This window comes from Calonectris borealis, chromosome 17 (assembly GCF_964195595.1).
Source record: "Calonectris borealis chromosome 17, bCalBor7.hap1.2, whole genome shotgun sequence".
NCBI classification, from domain to species: Eukaryota; Metazoa; Chordata; class Aves; order Procellariiformes; family Procellariidae; genus Calonectris; species Calonectris borealis.
In genome coordinates, this window is record NC_134328.1 from 8,662,771 (window position 1) to 8,686,551 (window position 23,781).

The 23,781-nt window shown below is 53.0% G+C and overlaps 1 protein-coding gene across 2 annotated transcripts in view; it reads right to left on the bottom strand.

Annotated features, from left to right (window-relative positions):
- Positions 1-10,788: 10,788 nt before the first annotated feature.
- Positions 10,789-23,781, bottom strand: part of B4GALT5 (beta-1,4-galactosyltransferase 5) — a 39,772-nt gene continuing 26,779 nt past the window's right edge. For both annotated transcript variants that reach the window (XM_075166466.1, XM_075166465.1), the window contains 7 exons: positions 19,919-20,032; positions 18,937-19,061; positions 18,169-18,285; positions 17,148-17,335; positions 16,798-16,920; positions 16,185-16,286; positions 10,789-13,903 (listed from right to left, as the gene is read on the bottom strand). In XM_075166466.1, coding sequence (XP_075022567.1) covers positions 13,756-13,903; positions 16,185-16,286; positions 16,798-16,920; positions 17,148-17,335; positions 18,169-18,285; positions 18,937-19,061; positions 19,919-20,032 — 917 coding nt within the window. In that variant the 3' untranslated portion in view covers positions 10,789-13,755. The remainder of the gene's footprint in view (positions 13,904-16,184; positions 16,287-16,797; positions 16,921-17,147; positions 17,336-18,168; positions 18,286-18,936; positions 19,062-19,918; positions 20,033-23,781) is intronic.

Below are 23,781 nucleotides of genomic sequence, written 5' to 3' on the forward strand. Positions count from 1 at the left end.
GGAGAGCAGCCACACAGTCCCCCCGGCCCCGGCACCGACCTGCGGTCAGCATGGACGGGCTGGCATCAAACCTGACCTCCTCGTAGATTTGTCTGGTCTTCAGCTTGAGAAGGTGGACCACTGCAGTTTTCTCCATCATTGCCAAACAGCGTCAGGTACCCAGCTTTACTTGAGATGAAGAGTGAAAACATATCGATGCTCCTGTTGTTTTAAAGGCAGGGTGTGAAACCTTGACTCTATGGATGTCTCCATCCGATACATCAGCATTTTGATATTCAGTGGCTCTCTTGACTCTCACTTCTACTCACTTTTGGACTCCTGGTTAAAAAAAAACAACACACCAGGTTGGTTAAAAAAAAAACACAAACATCCCCAAACTTCCAGCAAATGTCCCTCCTCTCCTCCCAGAGAAACAGCACTGAGCATCGCTGGCACATGGGCATGGCCATTGCGGCAGGACAAACACAGCCCAACCCACCGCCCCCAGCATATTCACATTTCGGTTTCCACGAGGGAACGACTTTCACGTTTCAAGGAGGGATGACTTCTGGGTGGGAGAGGCCGCTACAGGCTTGGCTCGATGGCGATCGAGGTGGTGGGGACCGTGGCGCTGCTGAAAGGTTTGCCTGCTGCAGCACACCTTTTCAGGCAGAGATCGGTATTTCTGCTGACGAGGCTGCGAGGGCGACAAGCGCCGCATGGAAACGAGCAGCCCCGCGCCGCTGGCTGTGACCAGACCCGACCCTCTGCTCTTTTCAGACCACCTCGGTAGTGTCCAAGGGAGAGACTTCACATCCTCCTTGGCACATGGAGCCACAGGGCTTACCCAGGGGATTTCCAGAGCTGTACAGCACTAAGTCTTTCGGATGAAACCATGCTGGTTTAGCCCAACTCACTGAGTACACCACGGTGCTCACACGAAGCACTCCAACCCACGGATGGGCAGGAGGTCTCTGCTCTGTGCCCGCTTCCCGCAGCATCCCGTGGCGAAGGGACCTGGCTCCGTGCCCCATGCCAAGCCGTCACCCTGTGACTGCTCTGCCCCTGGCAAGGCCCCTCCATGCCTGAGGAGGATGGGGAAAAAAAAATGTTAAAAAAAATCAAGCCTCTAACTCAGGCCTTTCAGGTTTGTAACTCGCTCTTAGCCGAGTTATGCCTGCCACAGCCTTGAGGACAACCTCTCCCTCCCAGAGACAGTCCTGCCAGCCCCACACAAGCTTTCTGCCCTTCTCCAGCATCCTGCGGTTTAACTGCACGGCTGAGACACTGATGTGCCCAGATCTACACAGCAACTACCACTTTGGTGCTTTGGCAGCTAACGCCCAGCCTTTGCTCCGGACCTCTCTCCCTGGGGTGGACCAAGCATACGGCAGCGCATCGCTCCACCCTCGGAGGGAGCTGGCTGGGACAGAAACCAGGGTCCCAGTGCCAGAGACAGACCTCGACTCACCCCGGTGCCACCCCGACTTATCTGATTCATTTTCGGTCCGGTGCAGAGATTCAGCACACAAATACCCAAACTATGACAGAAGCTGCCAACGATTTGGTCCCAGTCACCTTCCAATACGCTACAGAAATCCCTTAAAAGTGGCAGAGGCAGCCACTCAGCAGGGACACGTGCTCGGGCTGGACCTCACGCCTAAAGTGGCTGCCCTGAATTAGGGTCTGAGGGTGAGCACACCTTCCCCTCAAAAAAATAAAATAATATAAAAGTCCAGCTTCGTCATCACTCTTCTGGGTACATGTTTGGATAAGAAATGGGTCAGATTATTCGGAATGGAAAACCTCACGCTCGAAACTCTGAGCTGCTCCTTAGAGCACATACAGCCTCCTGCAGACGCTTACGGGCCTTTCCGAGGAGCTCTGCTCCATGCTCATAGCAGTGTCACTGCAAAGGAAAAGTTATTGGTTCTGTTACTTATTAATGTCTTTATTTCATAAGTGCATGTCATACAGACAATAATACAAGATCTGACAGCTGGCAAGCAAGGAAGAAAGCTTGTACTGTAGGGAAGGGGATTTAATTATTTCAATTCAAGCCCTGGAAGTATGAATCTGCTCTTGGGTGCTATTGATCCTCTCAGACCAGCACTGATTCAGATTGTGAACTCTCGTTTGGCTCTGGTGTGCAAAGCATAGTGCAAGCCTTGAGAGTTTTGAAGAAGTGTTCTGAAACACATTTATAACTTTTATCCCAGGAAAAACCATGGTTTTAACCTGATTGCTTGAACTTCCACCTTCCCATTCATATCCAGTGTTGAAACCATGCACATGGCTACAGCTGTACCAGCCTGAACAGAGGCTGCTGTTTAATTCCTGAGCACATTTCTCAGCGGACCTCGGACCCTCCATCCCTACGCGTGCCCCGCAGGGAGCAGAGCCTCCTGCGAGAGGCTGAACTCTGCTCACTGCAGCAGGGCTGATGGCCCCGTGGTGGGACAGAGCCCTGGCAGCCCCAGCAGAAGGCATGGAAAGGGAGGGTGAGGGCACAAAGGAGTGACCTGCCTGCAGCCAGCGATCCTGGCACACCTGTATCAGCACCATGATTTTAGCTGTAGGCTGCTTTAGCGATCAAAAAGGGCAAGTGATAACGCTGATATCTTGTTATAACCTACCCAGCCAAATAGATCGCTCCCTGCTCCATATACACACAGCCCCACGACTGCCTCAGGCAGAGAACTGAGGAAAAACAGGCAAGTACGTTGTCTTTTTCTCTCTGCCCTAGGGAAGGGGAGCAGCAGACACTGTACGCTGTCGACTAACGAGGCTGTCCCAGCTCTCGCAGAGTAATTCCTCGAGCAAGGGTGAGGAGAGCAACAGGGACCATGGAAACCCCTGTGTTTCCCAAGTTATTTGGGAACGAAAATATAATGAAGTCCAATACCCATGTGTGAAGAGGTTGTCAGCACTACGAGACATTTTCATAGAGCCCGAGCTGCCTTCCCGGGCTCAGCGGCCGAGCCACGCAGTGATGGGGCACCAGCAGCCACTGCAGAGCAGAGGTCTGGACCCGGGTGTTTCCGAGCAGTAGCTGGGTCTCCAGCCCCTCGGGCTGCAAAACCTCTCAGTGAGTTTAACCACCGTGTGTCAGGGGAGAGAGAAGGTTCAGCAACCTTCAGCTCACAAGGCCAAGCCATTCGCTGACGGGCGCTGCAGACCCCAAAGGTGCTCCTGCCCGGGTGCTGCTGCCGTCACAGCCCGTCCGAGTTGCAACCCTCAGCGTTTGCATCAGGAAAGTGTGGGAAGCTGCTAGTCTAAGTACAGCACCGCGCTTAAGGCTCCGCACTTTTAGATTCATCTCAAGCAAAACATCCATAACTGCATTTTGCACTCAAGATATCTTAAAGAAGGGGGAAAAAAAAAAAAAAAAAAAGAAAAAGAAAACCAAACCCACCATCAAAACAAACCAGCTGAGTTTCAGAAGGGCCCTACCTACCACTCACTGCCAAAGGCTGTTTGGAAACCTCGGTCTCCGTCCTCCTCCTGAAACACAACCGGGAGCTGGCAAAGGCGGCTGGTGACAAGCGACCTCCCCACGCTGCTGGAGCGGGGCTTTGGGAATCCACTGAACAAAGAACAACATTCCAGTTTTTAACTTGACTTTTGTCAAACATTTCAGCAGATTGGCTTTTCCCTGACACATCTAGCAATATTTTGTCATCATAAATTGTCTCTGGTTTATATTAACTAAAAACCTCTCTCATTCAATCTCTAGCTTGAAAAATGTTGACAATGAGCATTAATTCAAAGTAGATTTATACCCACAGACCATGCTAGAGCACTGGGGTGAGTTTCCCAAAACACAAACCTAAGTTTACCAAATAAGAACATGAAAAACCCAAAGAACTATTTACATCATCTAACTTACACAAGATAGATACACGAGGGCAGCGGGAATCCGCCAACATAAACCACTGTCAGACTTTGCGATATTCATGTATATTTAAGAAAAACATGAACTGCAGCGTCTCAAGAGGAGACAGCACTTGAAAGGAGTCCAGCATCAGGTTTAAAAATTCACCGCATCCTAAACTGCACCTGGTGGGACCCAGTGCTCCCAGAGCCGGGGCAGGAGATGCTTCCAGGGGAGCAGCCGCTGCTGCTGCTGGCTTGCACAGGGTTTGGGAACAAGGATGCACAAATTAAGCCTTCAAGATACCTTGGTTTTCCAAGAGACACTTTATTGCCTGTGAACTTCCCACAGCGGAAAAAAACTCTCAAGATAGATTCATGGGATGTGCAGAACAGAGAGGACAGAACACCTGTCTCCTTTTCCAAATGCCTTCCCAAATTGTCCCAACTTACATCCCAACCTCCTCCTGTGCCGGCAGACAGTCGGACCATCACTAACCTGCTCACACCATGGCAGAGACCCTATGGCTGCGGAGGACCCAGCTCCCCACTCTCTCCCTCCAAAAGCCAAACGGTTTATCCAAACAAAGCATTAGAGCATGGGGAACTTCGGCTCCCTTCTAGGCTTGGCCAGACCTCTGCCAGGGGGCCAAGGGCCGGGAGTGCCACGGCAATTCCTGGAGGCACCCAGGAGGATGCTGCACTTCTCCCGAAATCAGTGGAAGGAGCACTCCCGTGCCGGTGGCAGGGGAAGGGACACAAAGGCAGGCGGCTGCGAAAGGTTGGTGCGATGAGTCGGGCAGGGGGATCCAGCCCCACCGACCCCCAGCGAGAGGGCAGGGATGCTGGGACTTGTGCCTTACTGCAGAAGCAGCTGCAAGAGCACTTAGGTTTCTAAGCCCATCCCTGTGAAGGAGAAGCAGCTTCACCTCCCTGTGTCCATCTCCTGGCGTGAGGAAGACCTTGCAGCTCTCCGTTTCAGGAGGCTGGCAGCGTTAGAGCTAGGCACGTTTATCTGATGTTTCTACAGAATAATATATTTCATTAAAATCAGACTGCAGTTTGGGCCAAAACAGGCAGGGAAGGAGGAAAGGGGGAGCTGAAAAATGTCCAAGCTTTAAAAAATTTTATTCTACTTTTTATTTTTCTTTAAAGCAAAGCTTTGACTTTGTTAAAAGAAGAAAGATGTTATGTTGATAAATATTAATAGAGAAAAGGATTAAATAAAAGGGTAAAATAGCATGAACATGAAACATCATATCTGAGTTTGAGGACAAATGTTTCTCTTCAGCTCAGAACTTTCCCTGGTTTTGGTCACGGGACAAGAAAATCCACAGCAGATCCACCAGTTCTGCTCAGCCGAGGAGCAGTGGAAAGGGAGATCCTTACCAGACATTCCCATGGCTAGGCACCGTGCATAAGAAAACAATTAAGCAACTGAAAAACAGTTACAATGATTTCTTCTTGGTAGTACGTGACAGCTGCAAGAGCAGGTGTAACTCACCCAGAGAAACCAGGAAAGTATCACAGGGGTGTCCGGGAGCATCTTCAAGGCCAGACTTTATCTCACGCCAGGGAAGCAAAAGCCCACAGCTGCTTACCCGCCGGCAGCTCAGCTTCCTCAGGCTCTTTGAGACTCGCGCTTGGCTTTCACTCTGCGTTTTTAAATATCCCTGAAAACCTGGGATTTCTCCCCCTCTTACAGGAATTGGACCCAGTTTTTCCCCAAGCTATTTTTTATTTTGTCCGCCTTGCATCATTACCCCGATCAGCAAACGTCGGGGATGCTGGGCTGAAAACTTTTGCTCCTGGGAATGAAAAAATATCCTACGGCGCCTTCCTTTCCCTTCCTCCCTCATCCCCAGGCTGCCCCCAGCCCCGTCCCACCCCCTCGCACCCCCTGAAGGCCTTTCTCCACGGGCTCTCTCTTTCCCACCACGCAGCTCCAGCCCGGGACCGGCAAAGCCTCGGTACGAGCCCACCGTGGCACCCAGCCCCGCGGGGACGGCACCGGACACGGCTTGGCACGGCTGCTGTGGGTGAAGGAGGGTGGAAGCTGGAGTCAGCCTCGCTCCTGGGGCTTCGAGGAAAAGGACCCCGCGAGGCCAGACACAGGGTGGCCTGCCGGCCGGCTTTTCTCCCGTGTGTCGGTGGGGAAACACGCGTGGGTGCCCCCAGCAGCAGCCGGCCCCGTAGCCATGCCTAAGGAGGAGGGGGACGTGGCTTTGGGGTGTCCCCAGCCCCGGGGCCGGGCTGGCTCCCTGCTGCCGCCCGCCGCCAGGTGGGGCTTTGGGACCGCGCTGCGCCGCTGCCCGCCGGGCCCCGCACCGCCACGGGCCCCGCACCGCCACGGGCCCCGCACCGCCACGGGCCCCGCACCGCAGGAGCATCCCCCCGTACTCCCAGCTCGGAGGTGAAGGGGCTGGGGCTCTCCCCGCTCCTGGCAGTTCAGCTGTGGGCTCCTGATACCCCCGGAGCGTGTTGGTCGGCTCAGCTGTTTGCAGAGCAGCATCTCCTGAGCCCTCCTCTGAGCATCTCTGGGCCTCCCTGGCGGCCCGGCCCCCCGCCCGCACCCACCCCGATGTCCCTCAGCCCCATCAGCATCCCGCCCCAGAGCGGCTGGCCTGGGGCGAAGGGACAAGGTCAGGCTCTCGTGGGGCTCTGCCCTACTGCCCATCTACCCTCTGGGCAGGATGAGACCTGTGGGCACAGCTCCTCATCAAGGTGGAAGCACTAATTGCTCTCTCCAGCTCCACTGCTCAGTCCCTATTTTGGGTTGCACTGAAGCACCTGCCCTATTTGTAGCCTGTTGGAACGAGCTCCTGTTGCTGCAGCTGAGGGGGGGCTGCAGCTGAGCGAGGGCCTGGGGGGCTGCCCTCCTCCACCTCCCCCCAGGCTGGTTTGGGGCTGAGCTGCGTCTGCAGCTTTTCCTTTTTACCTCCTCCCAGGGTTTGACTGGCAGGGGTTTGGCCAGGAGACCAGCAGATCCAGGCACCCTGTGCAGGCTCCGTAGCTGGGCGTGCAGCCCCCTTCTGCATGTGGTTGCTTTCGTTGGGATCAAATGCCTCTGGCAGTGAAGCAGAGAGAGCAGCTTGGCAGGGACTCACTCAAGCAAAAATCTGACCTGTGTTCAAGTAACCCCCTCACCCCCCCAAGGCAAAGAACTCTAAGCTCCACCTGTGCCTAGTGCCAGACGGAATTAGTGGCCGTCAAGCTGCTGTAAACCCCAGCCCTGGCTCATTTGAGCCCCCTCTACGTGGACGCTAAACCCCAACAGTAGCAAGCTCTGTAAAAGACAGTGTATTCCATCCCATAGGGGCTGGCTGGCGGGGCTGTGGCATCTCCAGGCTGTTCAGTCGCCTATGAAAAGTTTCCCGCTGCAGAAGCAGCTCTGAATTATGAATGAATTTGCTTTGTCAAACAAAGGTCTCTGCTCAGGCTCAGGGATTAGGTCTCAGCCATGGGCTGGAGACACTGTTATTGATAACAAAGCCCCTGGCACACATGTACCCTTGTGATGGATCCCGGGCCATCATCCCAATAACACAATTAGCTGCTTTAATGCAATCAGAGGGGCAGGAGTGCCGGGATGAGTGTGGGGAGGCAGGAGCCTGGGTGCCTCGGAGTGATTCCTGGGCAGCACAAGGATGGCTGCATCACCCCCCCATCCCGTGTCCCCAGGCTGTCCTGCGGGCAAATGCAAACCGCAGCAGGGCCGAGATGTGGCTGCATGGACTGCGCCGAGGCCATCGGTTTTACTCTGACGCTCCCGGCAGGCACTGCCCATCCCCGACACCTCCCGGGGCAGAGCAGGGGAGGGAGGATCCGCCTGGTCCCACCGGCGGGTCGCGGGGCACCGCCGCGGCTCACGTTGGCTCCGCAGTGAGGCACTTACCGCAGGGTGACAAGCAGTTTTATGGCCGAGGAAGCATTCCTGTTCGCTGGGAACCCGCCGCACCGGTGAGCAGGCAGTCCCGGTGACACAGGCGGTTGTGCAAGAGAGTCCCAAATGTGCCACCACATTTGTGGCCTTTGGAAACTGCCCTCCTGTCTGCTGTCCCTGCGGCTCAAGACAGCGCTTAAGGAGCTGATTTCTCAACTGGATGTCCAGGCATCCCGTAGTTATCCCCGACTGACCAGCTTTGCCTGTTTGGCCCAGCCACCGTGGCACAACCACCCACCCACTCGTCGTGCATCCCCGCCAGCACTGGAGGAGGTGGCACCCGCTGTGTCAACAGAGGTAAAGGACCAGCCCAAGTCCCCACTGCTCACAGGGGAGTGTTTCACCCAGGTGATACTGGATGAGTTACTGGGTTTTCCCTTTTCACTGTTTTCTACAGGGGGTACCCGAAAATCCTGGAGGGATGTCACCAAGGCTCCTTGCTCCGGTGGGTGCTGCTGGGGGCACAGCAGGGCACTGAGCAAAGGGAGCACCCGGGGCAGTGGGAGACGAGATGCGAAGGGCAGGCAGCAGCCCAGCAGACACGGCCGTGGGGCTGAGCTCTGGGTACTGACCGTGGGAGAGACGAGGGGGCTGCCGGCAGCCCTTGGCTGCGTACCTGGGAGAGTCTGTCAGAGGAAAGGGGTTTTTTGGGAAGTCCTCGCCGGCAGGATTTACTAAGGGCAGCTGCCTGAGAACCACAGCTAATCCTCCATGACCCAGCTGCTCCTGTTCACTTCTCTCGCCTCTTGACTACCAAGAGCCGTTCTTAAATAACAGTCAATATTGTCCTACTGCTTGCCCAAGAATAAGCTTCCCGTGGGCAGCACGCCCAGAGCAGCAAACCCAGGGGCTCGGGGGGCCAGCAGGACCCCCCAGCCGTGCCCGGCAGGGGGGCAGCACCTTTCCCTCTGTGGGGGGAGAGAGGCCAACCCAAGAGCCACAGTGCTCCGGCGTGGCTGGTCACTCACAGCACTGCCTCCCAACCCACCTGCTCCCGGGAGGAAATTAGTGACCCTAAAGGGGAAGGAAATTGCTGCAACCTAAAAATGGCTACCTATGCTGGAGGAGCCTCTGAAGCCATACTGATATGGTGAGGTATCACCTCGTGCAGCAGCCCAGCTAATACCAGGGGAGGTGCCGATGCCACATGCCAGCAGCTCGGCCCTGTCCTGCCGGGGCAGACGCTGTCAGCGCTCACCGCCCCTTTCACATACAACCGGGAGTAACTCATCTCCATCTGCCTGACAAGAGGGGCCACATCGTTTTCCTAGCCCTCTCTTTAGTTACATGGAGCAGCCACCCCAGTCTGATGCCTGTAAAGAGTTGTCTCCGGCAGGAAAACACGCTGCACAAATCTTTGGGAGGAAAAAAGTCATTATGGTTTTTGTGGTATGTATCAGATGTTCAGCAAAAGCCTGATTTCTAGAGCAGGTGCTCCGAAGGGGAAGGAGTAAATACAAAGCATCATTAGCCTCGCACTTCCAGCTCGTGGTCATTGCAGCGCAGGGACCAGCGCCCCTGCCTCTCCCCAGCCCATGTCGGTGCCCAAGCTGACACCTCCCTGCCATAAAAATACATGTGAACAGGAGAGAAACCCCTGCCCCAAGCTCCTGCCCAGCCTGCCCACCAGCTCCCATGAAGGGCATCCCCCGGGCAGCACCCCAGGGCTGCTCCGAGTGGGCAGGGATGCCCCGCAGCCGCGCGTGCCCCGGGATGTGCGTGGGTCCGGCTGCCAGCCCAGGCCATCCCGGGAAGATTTATTGTGCCACATGGAGATGAAGGGGGGAAAAAAAGTGGGAGAAAACACCCTGCTTTGGTGGTTGGGGTTTTTTTACACACTGCAGAAAAGCTCGAGGATTTTGCAGCACAGAAGGCTGAGCTATTTCCCAGCCTGAGCCGGGAGGGCTCTCCCCCGCAGGCGTGGGCTGCTCTAGAGGAAAGCCTCGGCTCTGCGGCTGCTGGTTTGCAGCGGTGGCCATGCCGGAGCTGCGCTGCCATGCTGGTCCCTCGCAGGGCTCCTTCTCTTTGGCACCCTCCCTGCACAGCCCATGCAAAAGGGGGTTTGCTCCCAGTCTTCTTTTTGCAGCTGGCCCCGGTGAGGGGGTCCCACGCACACACCTGGGACGGGGGCTGGAGGCTTCCCTACCCTTCTCAGTTTTCCTGCGTAGGGGTAAGCCCAAATTTCTACACGTGCATCCACCTCCTCCAGCCGCTGCCCAGCCCAGCCGCTGCAGGGGTGACACAGGCAGTGAAACCCCCACAGCCGGGCTGCCCCTGGAGGAACACGGCCATGGGGATCCCCCCAGACTGAGGTCAGGGACTCCCACCAGTGCAGAGCCAGGAGCAAGGCGGGCTCCCACCCTCGCTCCTGCAAGCGCAGGGGGAAGCAAGGCTGGCATCCCCGGGGGGGTGGCAGTGGCTGGAAGGAGCCTGCCACCCCGCAGGCTCCAGCCGAGCGCCGTGGGTGGGAGGAAGCTTCCCAGAAGACGGAGAGCTAAATAAAGGCAAGGCCTGGAACAACCCGGGGCTGCCAGCTATTTATGCTAGCATGCCTGTATGCTGCAGAGAAGGAGAAAGATATTTTCAAGCTGCTGTAAGGAAGCTTGTCTGTCTGCCTGGGTTTGTTGATCAAAAAAAAAAAATCTAATTACCAACCCTCCCCACCGACATCTCTGAGCCCTGCACCACCACCTTCAGCCAAATCTTCCCAAACCCACCTCCCTCCATCAGTACTACACTGAAGCAGATGCTTGGAAAAAAGGTGTTAGCATATATAGAGTAGTCAGAGCTTGGGGAGCATCCCCATCCTGCTCTCAATTTACTTCTGGCCAGCCCTAATGAGAAATTTCTAACCAGCTTTTAGCATCCAAGGCTCACCCTTCTCCACTCAGACCCTCATAAGCACTTACCCCTCTGGGCTTACAGATCTCACCTATAAAAAAAGCACACCCCCACCTCCTATTAAAAAGCAACCACTGCAATCTTTGTTCTTGAATATGTATTTTTTACTGAAAAAATCATTCATAAATTAACAAATACAAAAATGTACAAACACATGGGTAAATAAATGTAATGACACAAAGGATTGCTTTGCTGAGAAGTGTGTGTGTGTTTTAAAACACTAGTCTTCAGTGCAAAAATGTCCCCCTGGCACCTCTTAAAAACATAACAGTAAGCTCAAAAGCCATGATGATGGACAGCTACTTTAGAGTTTAAAGCCACTTTTGATGGTGAGCGACCCAAAGTGCGTGGCTGTTGCTCAGACAGTACCTCCCTTAGAGAAGCAGAGCTTTACAGGTAATTAACTGTCAATAAATAGTTTTGCAAATAAAACCCACATGGCTCATTTTTTTTAAAAAAAAAAAAAAGAAGAAATCAGCATCAAACAGGACCTGCCCTCCAGCGGGGCTGACCGACGGTGTTGACGTGGAAGGGGCGAACGAGTGGCCTTGTTGAATTTCAGCTGCCAGAATATGTACAAGTTCTCCTTAATACGAGAATTTTTACACCATAACAGCACATGCGCTTGACAGTATGTTTTTAACAGTTACATTTACTATACAGTATTTGACATAGCTGATAAGATTAACAGTGCACATTTTCAGATATTCCACATTTTAAAAAGGGAAAAAAAATTCAACGTGATTAGAACAAAGGAACTACGAAGAGGGATGCTGCTGGGGGGGGATGGACCCTTTTGTGCCAACCGTAGAGTGCATTTCTGAGCAGAGGTAACGGCTTTTTGTTCAACGCAAGGTGCGATGGGCGTCAGGTACACATCGAAGGCTGAGGATCCCGACTAAGGCAGTCTAACACCTACTCACACACACATGCATGATTCCTGGGGTAGTGAACTTGGACTAGTTGAAATACATTCCTTGTTTGAAGCACCATTAAACAAAGACAGATTTCTAGCAAGGTCTCAAGATGAAAGAAAAGAGGGGCAGGGCAACGCGGGTTCAGCATCTGAAAAGGGTCCACGTGAATTAGAGATCGAGATTCAGAAGCAAAAGTCTTTATTGCTATATGCGCCATAAAAAGCAAATCCTCACCTCTGCCTATAAATAACCAGGTTGAATCCCCTTGGGAAGCAAGTTTAAAGCACATGTAAGTTCAAAGACTTTAAACCTAAGTTACAAACTTATCAGCGCTTTTCAAGGGCAGGCTCGCTGTCCTCTCATACCGGCCGATAAGATCTACACAACAAGAACTCGTGTTTTCTAAACTAACATTTTCTGGATACAGGTTAGGAATGCCCTGGGCAGTCACACCCACAACAGATGCGTATGGGGATCATACGTCCATGGAACCGAGAAAACAATGTAAACCATGAGAAGTTAAGGAAACCGAATGCAAACAACGCAATAAAAAGAAAGTTAGAGTACTTTGCAGGTTAAGTACCCACTGTTGTTATGTATAAATACAAATTAAAAAGCAACCCCCAATGTATTTACTTTTAAGTCAGAGAGGTCCAGTAAAAGTGTCTGCGTCGGTGCTGTGTCAGGACTGGACTGACTGTGGGTGGGGAGCAGAGCCCAGAGCCCAGCCTGCCCACCGCCGCTGTGGGGAAGGAGGGGATGCCAGATGGGAGCAGGGAGGGGGCACCCAGTTTGGATGGGGCATCAGACCAAGCTCTCTGGTTCCCGGTCCTCATTTTTTTTTTTTCCATGAGCTTGATTCATGTGTCCTTCATTTCTCTCTCTCTCGCTAACCTGCCCCACCAGCTGGGCTTGTGCAAGTGCTGCCCGGTGCCGACGGTGATAACCAAGTGCACTACCTGGCTCCGACTGACAGCACTTCAGTGTGCTGCTAGATTTACATGATACATACAAAATAGAACAACCTCCCAAACCATACCGTCACATTATAGGAGTGGCGGCAGGGTGCTGCCGGTCCGGGGCGGGCTCGGTGCGGTGGGGCCAGCTGCCCCATCCCGAGGACGGCACGTGGGCAGGAGCAGCTGACCTGGGGCTGCGCTTCCCGCAGCAGCGTGGATGCGAGCTCTTGAGCAATCTACCAAGCTCGCACTTGCCATCAGGATATACAGCAACAGGCAAGGGATTTTATTCCCTATGGCTTTTGGATTCGTTTGCACATCATGTTGCAAAAGTGACAGAAAGGGGAGTTTTTCCATAAATGTTCCCATTTCCTCACTCTCCCTGGAAAAAGCCACCCCCGTGGTTTCTGGAATGAGTGATGACACGGCTGTATTTCTCATCCACTACATTGGAAAGTTTAGGGCCCTGTCCCACGAAATTTCTGCATATGCACAGCTTAAATCATGCAAGCAGTCTCACTGGCTTAAAAGGGAACACCTTGCACAAGTACAGTGATGCACACACAAGTGTTTACAGAATTCAGGACTAAAATGAGTGACCATATGTAAACCTCTAGCTTGGATTTGAGCCACAGGAGAAAAATAAAAAGGGGCAATTTACACAGCATATTTACACTTACACTTCTTTAAGAAGCGATTCTGTTGTATATACTTCAAGCAGGTCATTTAAAAAACCGCACAGACGCAGAAGAACGGTATCAGAAGTCATTTGATCTCCCACCAGGGCCAGTCGCCAACCGAATCGCTCCCGACGTTCGTCATTGGGAAGCCAGAGTCCCTCAGCTGAGTCGCTTCTTGGAGGAGAAAGCGCATCCGAGGCGAGTCCCGATGCCAGAGATTGCTGGAGGAGGAATGTGGAGACAAGAGCAGCAGGTCGAACCATTGTCCTGAAACCCAGAAAGCAAGTGGCGGAAAAAAAGAAAGAGACTGTTGAGCTCGCTGCATGAGTATCGGGCTGGATTGGTACAGCTAGGGCAATTTGTGCGTGCACTTTCAGCCTTATTCTCCAAAATACTGTGATCCTTCATTAGACAAAGTGTTGCTTGTCCTCGATAACCCTTGGAAAAGAAAGTCTAGCATGGTGCTTTCTTGGTGAAGGGCAGAGCAAAGTTATTTTCTCCTCTTAATATTCGGTCACCAGAGCCAGCTCCGGTGTCAGGTTAACAGTGATGTTCTTATACAAGGCGTCATACGTGACGTTTGGAAAGTAGTTCAAATTATTGAGGCCGTCCAGGGCTTGCCTTTCTTTCGACTTCCTCAGCAAGGCATACCTGTGCAACGAGAACCAGAGGCCAGAGTCACTTCCACGTATCCCACAGAGCCCTGCAAAGTCCACCCAGTGTGACTAAAACACCCTTAAAACAGCCAGTCCCATCAGCAGCTACAAAACAACACATTTCTGAAGCCTTAAGAAAGATGACCATCATTTGTTTCTATACTCCCGGCAGGTAAACGTCCCAGACCTCACAAAATTACAGTCCACCGCTTGATGAAGAGCAAAATGCTCTGTGCCACCGGGCAGCCCAGCAAGCACCCAGCGGTCAAAACAAACTGTAACTCCTGCCCAAGAGCCTGCGGGTCCCGATCCCAGGAGGGGGCTGAGCTCAGGGGGTCCTGCCGAGCCCTCACCAGGACGTTTTGGCTGGAGAAAAGCAGCTGATGGGTGATGTGGTCCTTTCTATTTTTAAGACACTGGACCACAAACAAGGGCAGAACTAATGGTTTTAGTCTGAGGGATGGGGGACAAGGAAGTAAAACTAGAAGAATGATGGTTTGGGGAAGGAAACTGCAGCTGGTGCACAAAAACAGCCTCAACCAAATTTAGGGGGCAGCATGATGAGATATAAGGGCTAAGGTGGGAGGATAAAAATAAAGTATAGAAGTAGAAACATCTCAGCAGGACAGGATGCTGACTTTCTGGGGACCTGGCAGCACCAGGGCGAGTGGGAGCTGGGCTGGGACCTGGGAACAGAAAAAGCACCAGGAAAGGGATGTGCTGGGAGGACAACTGGCTCAAAGCAAAGAGGGAAGTGCCAAAACTGGCTTCAAAGAGGTCTCGGCATCAGGAGATGGGCAGGACACTTAGGAGTCTTGATGAACACTTTCCTTCTCCACAATGAAAAGTGTCGGGCCCCCCTGCCTCCTGCTTGGGTGGGAGAAACAGCAGGGCTTTCAGATGGCAGCAGTTAGGGCTTGGCTGCGGGTAAGTGCAGAGCAGAGGGAAGCAGAGATTTCAGAGGCGGGACGCAGAGGATATCTACTGCTAAGCCTCGCCTAGGCTGGGCATCGGGCTCCAGCCACAGTGGTGCATCCAGGACTGCTCAGCAGCACGGGTATCAGCCTCAGCAGGGCGAGCCACTGCCTTGCCCATCCTTCTTCACTGCAGACCCCCCCTCCCGCAGCACTGACCCACAGCTCCTGCTGACATTGGACTAGGGAGGAGGTCAGGGAAGCATTAGGAACAAAAGCCCAATCCCACTGCACTTCCAGCCTTCCACGCTTCAAGGGTTTGACTAAATATGGCTTTTTAAGCCAAAACGGATTTATCAATAGTGAAACAAGAGAAGCATCTCTTACTGGCTGCATTCTGTCCGACAGAGAAATGAAAACTAGAGCTAAAGATGACATAGCCTCAAATGGAAACTCCCACAAAAATCAGTCTTCTGTAAAAAGAGACCAGCAGATAGCTCAAATGGTATCTGCAACATAAACCCTCCTTGCTGCCCCTTCTGCCAGCAGCGGCCAGGAGCCCCTCTGCAGAAAAGAGCTTGCACTGTCCAGCAGCTCATCACCTATGAGTGTTAATTCCTGCAGTTGTTTGTGAAAAAGGTATTTCTCTGGTTTTCTGTTGCATAGTTTTCAGAAGACTCAAATTCCACCAAGGTCCCCTAGCAAAAGCAGCCATTCAACCAACCCTCATACTCCCCAAAACAACTCTGGCTCCTGGAGGAAGGGGTTGGAGCCCTCCTGGAAAGCTTCAGGGAGAACTTAGCTTTTTGAGAAAAAAGACAAAGCGTCCACTCCCGAATAACAACACTGCAGGGGGACGGTGCTTCTGCAACAGCAACTGCCTTGGTACTGCAAACCCAGGGTGTTGCTACTGGACTTTGTTAGCGTTCCCAGGGACACCTGATGCTTTAGCAGCCACACTCCAGGAGACTCCCCGCGCTCTGCCTTCTGCAAGCTGAGCAGTGCCTCCTTCCACACTTAGATCAGGCTCTTCCAGAAACATAGAAGCTTCTCTGACGTCTGGCATTAGCCACCCCTTTAGGAGATACAGGAAGGCCCCCAGCCTGCCATGCTGACAACCCCCTCTTCTGGATGGCATCCAAGCAGCTACAGCCCCACGCAAGGACCCCTCGTCGTAGGGATGCGAGGTATAAAACATAGGCATGGAGGAATCCAGGCAGTGCTCTGCCTCCATCTCCCCGCAGTTAGTTTCCTTCATGACTTAAGGCTATTACTGCCCTCAAACAGCTGCAGGGAGCTTTGTACGTGGTACAGACTCTTTGTGAAGAGCTTTGGGATTCTTAAAAAATAAAATTTACTTGCCTTCCTAGGAACTGCACTTCTCCCCGATGATGGTGGGGAATTGATTTGTATTTCCCTGTGTCACCTTCTGGTCGAGTCACCGAGTAGCCTGCATACTGCACTCTGCATTAGAAAGGGAAGAAATAAAATAAATCAAAAAAAAAAATCAACCGTTGCATTTGCTGTGCCGTCAGCGCTTGCCAGGGCTGCACAGTTAGTGCGCTTGGGGCTCTACAGCAGCTTTGCCTTTCCACCCAGCAGATAAGCTATGCAAACCTCCCCACTCCAGCCTGGGCTCCAGGTAAGTCCCGTGGCACTCAGCACCTCAAGGCTTCAAAAGCTCAGCCGAGATCAGTTTGAACTCAGCAGCGTGGGATATTGCACACAAAACCAATAATTTCCCACCCAGCGTTTCTGTTTGCTTCCAACCTACTGCCTGTGCAGGCTGGAGTGGCCCCTGTTCCCACCGAGCCACCGCAGCCGGGCTGGCTGTTGCCCAGCCCAGGTGAAACGGGTGCAGCAAGCCCTGCGCCGGCTGCAGAGGTGACAATGCTTCCCCCCGCAGCACGTGCAAAGCTTGGCTCCCAGAACCACCATCAGCAGCAGAGTTCAGGGATGCCGGCTGAGCCCATACCTGTTCCAGAGGTCGTCGTCTTCACCGCCCCAGCCCCAGAAGGCATTAGGGAAACCGTTGATCTTCTGAAACTGCTCGACAGTCAGGCCACTCACCCCACCAAAGAACTCGTTGTAAGGGAGCCTAAGCAGGAGAGAAGGGGTTAGGGCAGAGCCTGCCAGTGCTGCAGCTCTCCCACTTGCTATGGAGAAAGCCTGAGCTGTGAGGATGCTTTCTTCTATTCCCCTCTCATGTTCACTTTGCACAAAGCCTGAGAAGCAAACCAAGATTCATCTTCTGCCTTTTAAATAAAAGAACCTAATGCTGGCTCCCTAGCTATTATTGTAGTGCAGAGGAAGAACAGTGCTTACAGGTACATGTACTTATCCAGCTTGGCTGCAAAGTGCCTCGGCATCTGTCCACACCCATAATAGTTACGGTCATTTTCTGGTATGTGGTCCACATCGTGAAAGATGAGACAGTCCCAGTCCAAGTCCTTCATTGCTTCCCGAAAGCCAACATTGAACAGCATGGCACGGTTAAAGGGTTGGTTTCCAGCCTAGGAGGGAGAAAGTTCCTTCTCAAGGGGAGCCCCGTGCAGCCCGTGCTCCGCATGGGCATTCTCAGTCTAGTCTAGAAAACTGCGGAGGGCAACCAGCTCCCACATCGGTGCCGCAAAAGGAAATGATGTATTGGAACAGACTAGTGAGATCAACCAAGACTTAAATATTCAATTTACTGTGCAGGAGGAAAAATAAAGATGCTAAAGTCTTATTACTCAGGCACTTGAAAAAAAAAAATAACAATTTTGATCAATCTTTTAAAGACAGAGCTAAATACAGAGGTACATCTACTGGGTGGATCAAGCCAGATATCTTAAGTGGCAGGTTCACGTACACATCGAATGAGAGTCTTATATTTTACATTCATGAAAGCCTTCTAGATACTGCCCAGACAAGAAATGCGTAACTCTGGTCAGGCCACTCCTGTGCCTAGGGGATGTTCCCCAGAGCTACTACAGAGATATACAAAAATAACGAAGTTGTATTTAAACTGCAAATACTTGTTTCAAAGTTGACTTTCTTAAAACTATTTCCTCCAATGCAGAATTTTTTATTAAAAAAATTGAATCTCTATTTTTTAGATAAAACCCAGTCATTTGTGGGCATACCTCTCAGCTGTGCCACTTTTAGGCAGAATGAGACAACTTAAACATTGCGATCTGAACCCTAAACCTTTACATGATGTGTTCTGGTAGGTAAACCTCTTGGGACACAGAGCAGAGCTACACTTGCAGCTTTGGCTGCGGCTGAAGCTCCAGCAGACACATTTTTAGTGCAGCACGTCCGTGACCCAGCGGCTGCTGCCCCGACCGCCCCAGGGCTCACTCACTTGTTCCACAACGTAAAAGGCGAACTGTAAACGTTGCCGCTGCAGCATGGGGATAAGGTGTCTGAAGAGGACGGGAAGATGCTCGTATCGATTGCGGAATGGGATCAGGATTGCCACCTGACAGGGAGAGGACACAGCTCTTACTGCACCGCACCAGCTCGGCCGCCGACCGAGCCCTGGGCTGGGGAGCAGGACTGGCGCGGGGGGAGCAGCGCTAAACATGGTGTCTCGGTCCCCCCATGTAGGGCTGAGCAGCCTGAAACCCTTCCAACCCCCCCAACATGGGTTCCCTATTCACTTTTGGGGGAATTGTTGCTTTGGGGAAATTCAACGTAACCTTGAGTGGGAGGGAGACCCACAGCCCCCCCGTCACTGCCTCTGCCCAGCACTGGGGACAGCAGGAGCGGGGCCAGGCCCTGCTACCACACTGCCCTAAGCCACCTCCCTCTGGGGCCGGGAGTCCCCAGCAGTGCCACCTTGCCTCTCTGGGTCACATCCTACCCAGGACACGGTAGCAGGCGAGTGGGTCGCTCGGCAGCTGCCTCGGCAGTGCGTGCAGAAGCTCAGAGCTGACTCATGCAGCACTAAAGCAGCTCTTGAGCTCAGCATTTCTCCCCCAGGCACTGCAGCCCCACACTTCAGAGATCCTTATATTCATTACTCTGGAGCTGCAGCACATCAGAGACATTCCCATTAAGGTCTTCCCACCACCCGCCCAGGACCCTCTGTCCCGCCATGCTCAGCAGGGACACAGAGCTCCCCAGTTACCTTCCAGCGAGGCAGGCAGTCGCTCGGCTTCCAGTGGCCTCCCAGCTTGATGGAAGGGTCTTTTGAGAAGAACTGGTGGATATCCTCCATCGTGATCTCGCTCATATTTACATCGATGGGGCCCTCTGTGGAGGCAGCGGGGAGAAGCAGAGGAGGGGGTCAGGAACCGTCGTGGTCCTGGGGCGGCTTGGTGCCTGCTCGGGACAGTGCTCTGCTGCATCCCTGCCCTCTATCCCCAGCACTGAATGCAGGCAGCTTCTTCTTTTCCCCAAGCACCACCAAAAACGATTAGGAAATGCTGCTGGTATGACTCGTAACACCTCCATCTCCTCGGCAGCTGGGCTCTGTTCAGCCTTTGTGTCCGCTGTTGGATGCAGCTCTCCATCAGAGACCCATCAGCCGGGGCACCCCTCTACTCCTCCATACAGGTTTCCAGCAGACACAAAACCCCACACCTCAGCAGAGAGCGTTTTCGGAAACATTTACCCGCAAAAGCCCAATTTTCCACTTCAATATCGCTTTGGTGGAATTGTTTCTCCCGGCTGCGGCCCCATTGGGGGGGGGGTCTGGCCTGTCTCCCACACCAGCCCCTGCCCAGCTGTACCCAGCACAGCTCGGGGCTGGGACCGGCAGCGCTGCCGAGGGGCGAGGGAGCCACCCCACCGCCGCTGCCCCTGGAAAAGGGCTGGCCGAGCCTTTTCACCGGCTCCCAGCACACAATCCCTCTTTTGTTTGCGTTTGCCAAGCAATGGGCTCCTGCTTCGGCAGGGAGACATGCCTCCGACGTAGCAGGGATTAATTCGTGTGAGTGGGTAAACAATGATCTCCCAGGAGGGGACCGGGCTCCGAACAGCGCTGCCATTCATCCCCAGGTGCCTGGCGGGGAAAGGTGCAATGCCGGCGAGCCAGGGAACGCCACGATGTGCCCTCCAAACCCACGGGGAGCAGGAGAGGGGCATGGGGCCGTCGGGATGCTACTCACTCATAGAAGGGAGCCTCTCGGGACAGGTGTGGTTGGGGAAGTAGGTAAAGTCTTCGGGAAGAAACGTTGTGGCTTGCAGAAAGGTGTCGTTGTGGTTCAGATCAAGAGGATAATCTGGGGAATGGAAAAAAAAAAAAAAGAGAAAAGAAAAGTTTATACTTGAGCTGCAGGTCTTTGTTACTTCCAGCCACTTGTGAGCAGACTCTAAAGCCACCCATGGCTGAGGATGTCCCCAACAGCATGGGGGTGCCCCCGTGCTACATGAGTTCTAGACTTGCAACCCAGCGGGGTGCTCATCCCCGTCCTTGGCTGCAGGAGCCCCGGCTGCCACAGACAATGCCACACCAAAGAAACCTTCACGTTTTCTGGCCAAAGGAAGAATTTTGAGCGTCACCTTTAGGTATCACAAACAGCTCAAAGCGAAGGAGCTCACGGCCCTTGGAAGGAAAAGCTACTTAGCACCCTGTCCCTGAAGGACCATGGCACAGTGAGAAGGGACGTGCTCCTCCAGCAGGTCCTTTCCTAACAGGCTCAGAGAGGGAAGTCCCCAGGCCAGCACGGATCGTCAGTGCAGCAGCCCGCACAGGGGAATCCTGCCTCGCGTCCCCCTCAAAGGATCAATAAAAACTATCACGTTACACACACCCTTTCCTCCAGTTTGCATTGTGCAAGAGCAGAGGAGCCTCCGCGCCCCAGCACAGCACATTTCTCCAGCCCCCTCATTCCCCTGCATCTTCTACCTCCTGGGTAAAACCCCTCCAGCCTGTTACACCTATGGATGTTTTAAGGAGGTTTTTACATAACCATGAACTTCTGCTTTCTACAGTAAAGTCACCAGCTTTGCGTAAGGCAACTTTAGCCAAGCATGACCTTTATTTTAAGCACTAGAAAAAGTTTCCTGCCTGTAGTAAGGCACCAGCTGCTACAGGAGGATGCTGCCTCTCCGCTTTCTCTGAGCATCAGAGGCTTAGCGGAGGGTTGGCCTTTCGGTCTCACAGCACCCAAGGCACCAGCACCAACCTCACACCCCACAGAGGTCCTGGAAAGTGGGAGAAGGTCTAGGTCTCATCCTTTCCAATTACCTTACCACGCACGGGTATTCCTGCAGCAGGTAGCTGCAGAGGCACGCCACAGGGCTGACATTCACCGTGCTGATTCAAAGCAAGAGCAGCCCTGGTTTCCCACGAGCACCAGGGTGTTCAGGCACCCAGAGACAAAAGAAGGTCTAGTGTCCTGCCCACCACCCCCCGAGAGCTGTCCAGGCAGCTCTGCAAAGCCTTGGACACAAGGGTTGCAAGTGATCCATCAGCAAACAGTCAATTTACAGCAGGTAGCCAGATTTTTAAGTTATTTTGCTGAGCCCAGAGTGAAATTCAGATTTTTTTTTAAAACCAGCAGCTATAACCTTTCAAATTAAGCATACATTTAGTTTCAAGAACATATTGGTAGCAAAAAGGTTTCACACATTTTATCCTGAGAGCAATTTAATAAACCCAGAATTACAGTGAAGTAAAGGAATCGGCTAAGACGAAGAATTAAGAATCTAAGTCATATTTAAGGATAGGGACATTTAAGTAATTGCATAAGTACAATATATTCTCCATAGCAGAAAGGCTGCATCTAATAACCGCATTAATAATATATCAAGAAAAAATAAGCTAGTGACAATTTAATCTTTTAAAGCAAAGCAGGGCGTGTTGCCTTTACCTGCAAGGTCAAAATCTTTCATTTAAATCAATTGGGACAAGTCATTGCTGGCCTGATACTTCAGCTTGCTTTTTTGTGCTAGTATCTACCATCACATCATTAATACTGTTTATCTGCTCAAATAAGTGGCACCCAAACAATCTCAGACTCAAGATGGACTTGTAAAAAGAACCTAAGGGCTTTTCAGGTATGATAGGTATTCTTTTGGATGCTTGATACTGCTCTAAATTTTAATAACCAGATTCCCATTAAACTCCTGTCACCAGGGCACGCTCTGGTCCAGCTGACAACGCACAGTGAAGCTCAACTCCCCTTTTTTGCACGAAGGGCTGCCTTTTCTGCTTGCGGAAGCACAGAAGGGACCCCTCTTGGCTCACCGAACAGGAAACCTATTATTGCATCTATTAGCAAATGCTGAAAAAGTTATAAATTACTTCCTCATTTTAATACAAGAGGAAAAAAGCTAAGGGCAAAGAATAAATGCAGATGGATGGGGACAAGCACACTGTGCTTGCAGCAGAGCATCCTGTGCTTGGTCACCTTGCCATTCAGGGTGGGATATTGCATTTTTAAGGAATCTGCCCAGAAATTAAAGCCCCAGGTCCCAGGAGGGCGCACACACAAGGCAGCACTGCACAAAGAACCGCTCTCCCCGCAGCCCCTTGCTGGGGCACGCGTGATGTGCAGGAGAGGTTGCAGCTCAGAAAGCATCAGCAGTCTCCTACTTCCCAGTGCTCCCATGCGGCTGGAGCAGGGACAACCAGAGAGTGGCCACAGAGTCTCCTACTGCCCAAATTGGTTTGTGACCTGTGCCAGCTCACCCCCGGTAGCAGCATTCCTGCCCCTGCTCCGCACGCCTCTCCCGGGAAGAGGGGAAGGGATGCAGGGATGTGCAGGGACGTGACACCCGCTGCTGCCTGCGGGGTAGGATGGGGGCAGGAGAGCCCAGGAGCTGCTCCCAGCAGCTCTGAGTCACGACGGGGACGGTCAAGGCTTTTGCTGGGTCCCTCCCTGCAGCCGTGCCAGGCGGGTTTGCTCTCCCGGCCGTCACACTGCCGCACTGCTCACCATGGCGTGGGAAGGATGCACTAACCAGGCAGTGCCACCCACCGAAGCACCCGAAAACAGAGTCGGAGAGGGAAGATACTGATCCCGGTGTTAACATAATCCTTGTGGCCACAGCACCACGTGCCTTCCAGATGTCACCGCCATCCGTCATGCGTCTGCTTTGACCCGCCTGCCAGGGAAGGTCACCCAAGGACGGTGCATAGCGCTTGTATATGTTAAAACCGTCCTCGCAGTCAGAGCGCTGGGGGCAGGAGGGGTACCAGCCCATGCCTGCGGAGCTGGGATGGACACGCGGCCCGAGCAAAGCCAGTTATTTCAGCAGCACCGGTATTGCTGACGCTAACGTGGTAACCATCTCCCTGTCCGCTGCAGGCAGCAGGAGCACACAGCAGATTTTTGGAGGGCTCGGAGCCCCGAGGCCAGGACCGCAGCAGGATGGAGGCTCTCATCACCGCAAGCGGCAGCGGTGGAGCATCTAACCCTCCTCCCCTTGGGGGATCAGCTACTTCCTCACCCTGCGTCTGCTTTACTTGATGTTTCCAGCCTTAAAAATAGCCCGGGCTGGCAGCCCCGGCCGGGGAGAGGAGGCGACCCGGGGTGTCGATCTCTTGTGCGAGTTGTTAATTCCTCTCCCGTGCCCGTCCCCGGTCAGAGTACAGCTGAACTGGCGGCCGCACCACCCGCTCCTCAGCAGGCTGGGCAGCAAGGACACGGCTTCTATCTTTTATTAATAAGGAAATAATCTTGCCTTGTAAAACTCTATCAGCTGAACCCTAGCAGCGGAGGAACTGAGCTCCCCGGCACCGCCGCAGCCTGATGCCAACCGCACCAGCGTGAGGCACCGGTGACGTGTCAGCCCGGAAGGTACACACTCGGTGTCACACCAGCCTAAAGGCAATGCCTCACCCTGGCTTACACACAGCCACGTGCATTTATGCTTCAGTGTACCATATTTACACCAAAACTTGTAACCCTGTTACCGGCTTTGTATTATAGATGACGAACAGCCTGGGAGCAGGAGCCTGCAACTCCGCTCCCTGCGTTCTGCCCAAAGTTCAATATATTATTTGTGGCAGATCTCCAGCCAA